Source organism: Rhinoderma darwinii, chromosome 8, assembly GCF_050947455.1.
Source record: "Rhinoderma darwinii isolate aRhiDar2 chromosome 8, aRhiDar2.hap1, whole genome shotgun sequence".
Classification (NCBI taxonomy): Eukaryota; Metazoa; Chordata; class Amphibia; order Anura; family Rhinodermatidae; genus Rhinoderma; species Rhinoderma darwinii.
In genome coordinates this window covers 10052829-10061484 of record NC_134694.1, presented here as the reverse complement: position 1 = coordinate 10061484, position 8656 = coordinate 10052829, and the positions used below count along the sequence as shown (strand labels likewise).

At 42.9% G+C, this 8656-nt stretch overlaps 1 protein-coding gene across 2 annotated transcripts; it reads right to left on the bottom strand.

Moving 5' to 3' along the window:
• Nucleotides 1-1834: 1834 nt before the first annotated feature.
• Nucleotides 1835-8148, bottom strand: LOC142659178 (ficolin-1-like). Of its 2 annotated transcripts, XM_075835015.1 has the most exons (8): nt 7890-8148; nt 7310-7414; nt 6522-6575; nt 5687-5725; nt 4963-5090; nt 4002-4131; nt 3397-3531; nt 1836-3002 (listed from the first exon to the last, which is right to left on the bottom strand). In XM_075835015.1, the coding sequence occupies exons 1-8, from the start codon at nt 7960-7962 to the stop codon at nt 2755-2757; spliced, it is 912 nt and encodes a 303-aa protein (XP_075691130.1). In that variant the 5' UTR covers nt 7963-8148; the 3' UTR covers nt 1836-2754. The 2 variants fall into 2 exon arrangements, with proteins under 2 accessions (XP_075691129.1, XP_075691130.1); XM_075835014.1 differs by having other exon boundaries at nt 1835-3002; nt 7310-7952.
• Nucleotides 8149-8656: the final 508 nt, after the last annotated feature.

Sequence of the window (8656 nt, the reverse complement as noted above, 5' to 3'; positions counted from 1 at the left end):
GCAGCCATATATGCTTTTAACATACCGCCCACAGATGGAAACCCAGATAGATTACATTCCTGCCCAAAGTGTGCTCAGCCGCGCACAGACTTATACCATGGTATCTGGTTGTGCTCGGCTACCCAGAGATACTGGATGGAAGTAGTGGAATATATTAGGAAGCTATGGGGTAAAACTATTCCATGGAATCCGGAGTTGTTATTGTTTCACTCAATAGCGTTAATGGGCGCTGAAGAAGAGGGAATAATGCAACACATACCGCCGCTAGCACACATAATAATACAGCATGGCTTGTGATGCCATGACTAAGGACCTAGCGAGGGTCTGAAACGCGTAGGCTACCGCCTATCTCCTCTTTTCTCTCTGTACCTTGGACTATACCTACCTGTCACTAACTTTTGTTCGTAGCCTCTTTGCTTCGATTTTAACCAAGACATAATAAAACTTGGAAATAGATTCCCGTTTTAACAGAATTTGCACTCTCAGCGCTGGTTCCAACTCCCCTGTTTCTGCTGTATCTCCTGCGTGTGCCGACACGAGGATCCGTGTGCTGATTTCCATACCCTTCTTGTGACAAGGTGAGCTGGAGGATTTTTTCCATATTTTTTCTGTACACATAATAATACTTATAGCCAAAAGGTGTATTCTGAAAAATTGGTTGGAAATTAGCACCCCGACTTTGGAACAATTAATCCAGCAACTACATAGATATCTACATTCGGATAGAACTGAGGCATTGAGACATAAGGAACAGGGAACAGCGAAGTTTTTTTAAAAATGGAAACCATTCTTGGTACAAATGTCAGACTCGGATATAGCAAAAACGATGGAGGGTTTCAAGCAAACTAAATGGTATTTAATAGAGGATATTAAAGGGACATTAGGGAAACTAAAGATTACAGAGCCAAATGACCAGGGAGGAACACATTATGCACAGACATAAATAGAAAGAGGAGAGGAGGTAAATGAGAACAGTATTAGTGAGGCTACCATAGTTACTATGTTAGATGTTTACATGTTTTTTCTGTATAATCTGTCATCAAAGCTGAAATGGACTTAAAATCTATAAAGTTTTTTGACTTATAAATGACGGCAATAATATGTATCACAGATATACCCGATTAAGGGTATGAACACTGTCATATTTTGTTTATTTTCTGTTTTTCTGGTGATATTTTATATCTGTATGTTAAACTTATATGGAAAATGTAATAAAAAAGTCAAAAAAAAAAAAAAAAAAAAGCACTGCTTGGCCGCCACGGCGATAAACTGCGCACCAGCAGCAGCACCTACCATTTAATTAATATAGGTTACAATCAATATGAAATACCCATCTCAGATAAGGTCACCCACATATTCTAAAAGAACCCAGCGGCATCGGGTGGGACTGCAGACGGGAGGCCGTCACCACAGGGACCACCCAACTAGTTTGTCTTATTGTAATTATTAATATCACTTTTTCTACGTGTAAGACTTGTCCTGTGTATGCATTATCTGCTAGCCTGGACTATATAGGTTTAGTGTACTGTATATTTTTGTCCTGATGCTTTATATATTGGTGACGTTCAGAAAATATATAGGTAATAAATAAAAATCCTTATGGCTGTTATGACCGGTGGTTGCAGTAATGGCAGACGTGTCCTTGTTCTATATGGATAGAGTCATTTCAGTCTGGTGGTCCTGAGATAATCTAGTCCGAAATCCCCTTCTACCCTATTATATACACTGCCCGGGGGAAGGAGACTCACGCAATGTGCGGCCCAATCATTCGGTAGATTGACCTCATAGATTGACTTATGAAATACATGATATTCGCGGATTCCTGCTTCTGTGTAATCATATTGGACAAAAAGTTTGTTAAAATTGTACTTTTATTGTATATACTATAATACACCGCTGGTACAGATAACAAAAAGCTGCTCAATGAAATATCAATCACGGACCTCCACTGCTAATATTATAAATGACAGTCAGATTATTGTGTATGAGGGGCTAGGCCGGGCGGTCAAAGATCGCGGTGTGGCCCTAGCCTAAGTTAGACTTGGAGACAAGCTGAGCTCACTGCTTGCTCCAATCTCACAAAGACCCTGTTCGCACGTTCAGGATTTCACATGGATTTCCGTGTGGATTCTGCACGGAATTCGCCTCTTGTGTCTCTGTGCGGACGTGGCGGAAAGTTTCCCTGGAAAAGTCGGCGGATTTCCACACACGGATTATTCTCATTGAATGGGACTTAGACTGGCCATGTACATTAGATAGCCGTCAGACAAACACTCGTTCAGCTGACGGCAATTCCTCCCAACCCTCCCCCTAGTCACATGCACGCTCGGCCGTATTCTGAACGGGAAGCGGGGAGTTGTCACCTCTCATGGCGGGTCGGGCATGCTGAAATCCAACAGCCCGATCCTTCCCTCCCCGACATCTGACGTAGGGGGAGAGTCGGAAGGCCCCCATACACATTAATCTAACGTTTATGGCCACCTTAATCCACGCGGCACATCAAAATGTAAATCCACCGCAGGAATTTGTGTGGATCCTGCAGTAAATTTGGGTCAGATTTGTCTATGGCGTCCATACCATAAATGTGGAGTATTACCCCCAACAGACAAGTGATGCATTCATTGTATACAGGAAGTGGCGTGTAATAACATGGTGGGTTAAGAAATGGGAAAATAAGCTTAAATCTATCTGTTATCTATTGTTCTCTGTTATCAGTCACGATTCATCTTGTTTCCTCATTATGTGCATTGCGCTTTACACAGCCCGGATCTTCATCTCAGAGACTTTGTAGGAGTAGTTATACCCTCTGCCAAGCCTCCAGTTGATGCCCGTGGCTGTGGCGTTGTGCGGTCCCAGATAGTATTGTCCGTTCAGGTTTGCGTTATGGCAGTCCTTATACCACCACCCTCCCTTGCATAGCTGAGCGCAGTTGCTGCCATGAGTATCGTTGTCTAGGTCTTTGGTGGTGAACAATCCATTATTATGAAAACGGAAGGAGTCGCCTGAAAAAGGGAAAAAATAAAAATGGTGTCTGAGAGGTTACCGCGGAGGGCGGGAGCGAGGTCTAATATATATATATATATATATATATATAGCTCTGATATCTGTCTGTGAATGGATGGGCCTGGTATTCAGTACCGATTCCAATATCGTAGTGTGTGCTTCTGAACCGACCCCTGGGTATATGGCCGCCGTTACAGCTTCCACAGGAGTTGTCACCCAGCTTTCCCAGGTGCCTGAAGGGCAAATATGTTTCGCTGTGCGCTATATACATTCCTACATACTGGTCTCAGTGACCAGAACCCTTGTGGGAGACATATTGGTGGCCATATTGGTTGTCATCCAGAAACGAACACATAATGAAACAGATTTTAAAGAAGTTGGAAGACCACTCACCGATATCTCCACCGCTATATTTTCCCAGTATCAACTTATACTTTTCAGATTCTCCAAGGACTTTGAAGGATGAATATTTGGCTGAATATTTTTTTGTCTCAAAGTCGTGCAGATCTACTCGCAGCTCCCAAATACCTGCGGAGAGAGTGAGAGTTATCATCCGAATGTTTCTTGTTAGCCAAACTAGAATTCTTGGAGCAGTGCAGAGTATTTCAGAAGGGTCATGTGCTGCCGTGGGATGTGGTGGACTGTCCATTCATGTGAGTGAGGACAGAGCTGCATGTGTTTCGGGTAGTTCATGTGTTTCGTTTTGACGGAATCAATAGCGCAGTCGACTGTCACAATCCGGTCCCCTGTCACAACGGTGACAGACGGAAACCATTAGCAACCTTTCCGTCACCATTGAGATCAATGGTGAGGGAAACGGAAGCTGAGGTTTCCGTTTGCCTTTCTGTTGAGGAGTTAACCCAACGAAACTTCCGACGGAACCCCTCAACGGAAGGGCAACGGTGATGTGAACAGGCGCTAAGGAGGAGCTTGCTTTGCTATCACCCTGGGAGCCTGTGGGCTGTCATGTGGCTGTTCCTGAGTTGATGGGATATAACCTGTTGATGTTAACATGTGAAGATTGTCATTTCCCAGCCAAAACTCTGTCAGTCGGCTGCCAAATCCCTCCTTGTAGGACTTCCAGTCTCGGCTGAAATCCACTGAACCGTCCCAACGCCTCTGAAAAACCTACAGATGGGAGAAGAGACCTGTGTGTTACAATTTCGGGAATGGCATCATTGCAAGCAGGAGCGTTTCCTAACCATTTGCATGATCTTGTTACTAGATAGAAACATGCATTGTATACATTCTAATGCTGAAAAAATGTCCTGACCTAGTCCTGCTCAGACAGCTGAAGACTTGTTACAATGTATCAATACGCCAAAAATATCCATAGGGCCTTATTAACTCGAAGGATGCCCAAAGAGTAATATTTTGCCATCCTTTGGACCGGTATACAATGGTATACCTTCTGTTCAACTGTATATAATAGCGTAGTGGACTACGCTATCCATACTGAGGTATCCAGTAAAATTTTTCATTTGAGTATAGGAGCCTATGGGCGACATATGGCCCTATATGCCTATACAGTGGTATATGTCGAGAAATCTCCCCAACTTATACCTCACACATACACTGCAAACACAGTGTGAATACACGCTAAGGGCTCATGCACACAGCCGTATTATGGATTCGGGTTCTACTGTGCCACCAGGGGGTGTAGCTAGGGGGGGCTGGGAGAAGGGGGGATTGCCAACAGGCCACTCTGCTTGACCAGAGTTTTTAGGTCTCAGACCTACGGCAGCAAACAGGATCTTTGCCCCGGGTGATCTCTGCTGATACATTGTAACAAACTGCAGCTGTGTAAGCACCACAACTCAAGAATGAGTTTTCAGGTTCTGAATGTAAGAAAGAATGTTTTCAACCACAGACAGCAAGCAGAGATCTTAAAAATGGTGATGAAGTAATACCTAAAGAAAGTCGCAAAACTTTTCTCTAAACAATGACTAAGAAACTTACAATCCATCCTCCCCCATCAGTGTGCATATCACACAGCACCTTGAGAGGGGTGCTGCCATCTGGGTATATTGTGTGCCAGTCACTGAGGACTTCTCCCTGATCTTGGAGCTCCTTACAGTTCCGAGCAGCTGAAATTGTAAGCAGAGTTACTCTATAAAGTGAAGGGTCATTCCCGGTGGTCTCCTTCTTTGCCGCACTGTTAGCAATAGGTATATATATATATATTTCAGAGAAATCTGACTTCCTAATGATACATAAAGGAACACTCCAGGCAAAACTGATATGCCTAGTGGAGGGTCAAGGGGGCGGAGCATGACAGCAAAGAGATTCCTTGTGTCATGCCCCACCCCTTCAGCCCATGCACTAGGCATAACACTGTGTATAAGTTTCGTCGAGAATTCCTGTAAGTTATACTTATTTTTACTTTATTTTAATTGCTCTTTAAAATACATATATGATCAAAAACTGCTCAGACGCCTTCTTGTTATATTATTGTGTGCTCTGTTCTTCTCTGTCAGGCAGTTTTGCACCTGACCTGTTCTCTTTCTTGTAGCTATGGAGGTACCTAGATTACAGCAGCCATTTTTAGTAGCTATTGAGCTATCATTTTGTCACAGAGTCACCCAGGCTTCATAGAAATGCATAGTCTCTTCTCTCTAGCTCCTTCTTTTCACACTGAATTCAAAGCAGTTTCTGATCAAAACCATAGTGCGTTGTCACTTACCATAAACTACATTCTCTGTAGCAAGTTCTCCCTTTTCACCTGTATTTAATAAAAAATTATTAGTGAAAATTAGGCCAGATTCATACAGAATAGCGATACACCCTGCAGTCATAGCACTTTAGAGCGCAATTCCATGCAAAAACATGACTCTTTAGGTGGAGTAAACCCCATTAGTTTGGATTTTCATTTGCTAATGATTTTCTATAGATACGTACACAAGCTAGCCTGCTTGTTGACAGTTTCCAATCTGCCATAGATTGTATTCTACACTAGTAAAACTGAACTGAAACGTAAATGAAACTGCAAATATGATCAGCAAAATATTTTACAAAGATGATAGATATTACATTATCTGCTTCCTATAGAAACTTTGGTCAAATTTGGTCTGTTCCATTGGGTCCTGAATAGTGGGACTGTATTATAGACATTATCGAGGACACGTCACCTCTCCTGACATGTCTATTTTAGTAAATACCTGTATTCCCCATGAAATAACAATTCTGGAACATCTTTTCTTAGAACTCTATAATGTGCCGGTCCTCGGTTATTCCTCCTAGAAATTGATTAATTAATTGACAACTAGGTGTTACCATTCTCCTTGTCAAGGGGGCCTGAGACTGTCAGCACCGATTGGATATTGTCAGTCTGGTAACACACAGTTGTAAATTTATTCATGCATTTCTAGGAGGAATAACAGAGGAACGGCACAATGTAAAGGTCTAAGAAAATATATATTATTTCATGGGGATTACAAGTATTTATTTAAGGAACAGTAATTCGATTTGCAACATTAAGGAGAACCCCGCCTGGGCTCCACAGTTCTTGATCTTCATACCTTTTTGACCTGTTGATCCCATCTTCCCCGTGGCTCCTGAGGGACCTTTTTCTCCTAAAAAAACCAAACAACATTTAAGATTTAAAGGGACAGTTTTGCACAAAACTAAAACTTTACACGACACTAACACAATCACTAACACTGTAAATGAACTCAAATAGTGGTCACTCAAACAGGAAGTCAAGTGGTTGCTAGGCAACGAGAAGTTTTACACCCTGCCGAAAACACTAATAGGAGCTTAGATTGTCTGAAGCTGTGTAGACCTCATTATCTGTCCATATTTTTCATCTCTTCAAGTTGACTTGGAGATCATTTGTTGATCGAGACCTCTCAGTTACATATTTTCCTAGGAAAGCTGGGTGACAACCAATTTGGTACTTCCACAGCTTTCCGAGGCTCCTGAAATGTAAACCTGCCCAGTTATTCATCGATACAGTCCGGGGTACCATATTGCTCTATGAACCTTGGTGCATAGTCTCTGCATTAATCTTAGGGCAGATTCACATGACTGAGTGCAAACTGGGACCAGAAAAACTGTAGTTTTTTATATATCTGAGTCGCGCCCGTGCGGGACCCGTTTTCACGAATCCCTCATAGACTTCAGTCTATGGAGGGATCCATGAAAACGGCAAAAATAGGATATGTCCTATTTTTCGAAGGACCCATCACATAGTCCATTAAAACAATGGCCGTGTGAACGGCCCTATTGAAATACACGCGTCCGTTTTTTTTTTTACAAACCGTCATGGACGTATACTACGGTCATGTGAATAAGCCCTTACTTTTACCTTTTTCTCCAGGTTCCCCCTTCTGTCCAGGAGATCCAGGTATTCCAGGACATCCTCGGAGGATAGACAACTTGTCAGAGTCTCCAAGTCCAACAATCTTCACTTCTGATAAGAAAAGGCCATTAATATGTAATGGTAATTCACACAGTGATGCACTAAAGAGGAGAAATAGGGGGTGCAAATTCCCTTGGGGCCCTATTACATGAGGGGCCCAATGGCTCCTGTGCCATAAAAGACGCCTGCTCATAATCACCCACCTTCCAAGTGTACAGCGCTGATGCCTCAGTCCAGTGAACCGGATGGCAATTATTATGGGGGCAGTTTGGCTGGCACTCTTTGGGGGCAATGTGGGCGGCACACTGTATAAGGTTATAGCAGCCATTACAGCTCCCATTAATATGGTCACCCATCTTTTGCCAGGTTCTGAATAATATATGAATCTGCATTGTTATGTAGCATGACATCCCTCCCCCTGTTCCCTCTCTCTTACTACCCTACTTGGATAAGAACCAGCAAGATCAGGATGAACACAGCTACAGGTATACATATATTGATCCCAGTTTGTAGCTGATCGACCTACCTGGACATGAGTCCTCAGCGTTACTGGGAGCCGTCGCAGTGACCCAGAGCACGGTAAACCAGTACGTCCTCATAGTAGGTGACGGATATTAACCCTTTTCCTTGTGCAGACCTCTCTCTTCACTGACAGGTTGATGCTCAGCTATAGTATGTGTAGAAATATGATACATATGTTGTGGTAACTGGCGCAGTCACCGGTTATGTAATGGCACCCCACCCCAATGTGCATTGTTCTTTCTTGCTATTTTCCTACTTCCTGAAGTTCCACATAATCGTTGGAACAATGAAGTCAGGAAGTTTATTATTACCATGGACAGAGGCTTCGTCTATTCATTGCGGCTCACACTACAGCAGATTTACTTACATTCTTTAAAGAACCGCTCCAAGCAAAACTCATACTATGCCTAAGGGGCGGAGCATGACACATGGCTTCAAAGTAAACCAAACCCACAATCCCTGTGTTATGCTCCGCCCCTCAGGCACTACATGCAGAAGTGATCTGATATTCATCACTTCTACCGGGACTGAAGTCTAGTAACATTCTATAAACTGCCCTTCTGTTAATCCAGAACACGGCTAAAAAATGATATATATATAATTACTGTATTCAAATTATAATTTTTTATAATAACAACCAAAAAATCCCAGTTACTGGGCTATCCGGCGCTGCTGCAATGTAGCAGAAGGGAAATGAGTAGCAGAAGGGATGGCACTTATGTAGCACTGTTGGGATTGGCATGGCCGGCACGATGATGGTAACATAGCCCC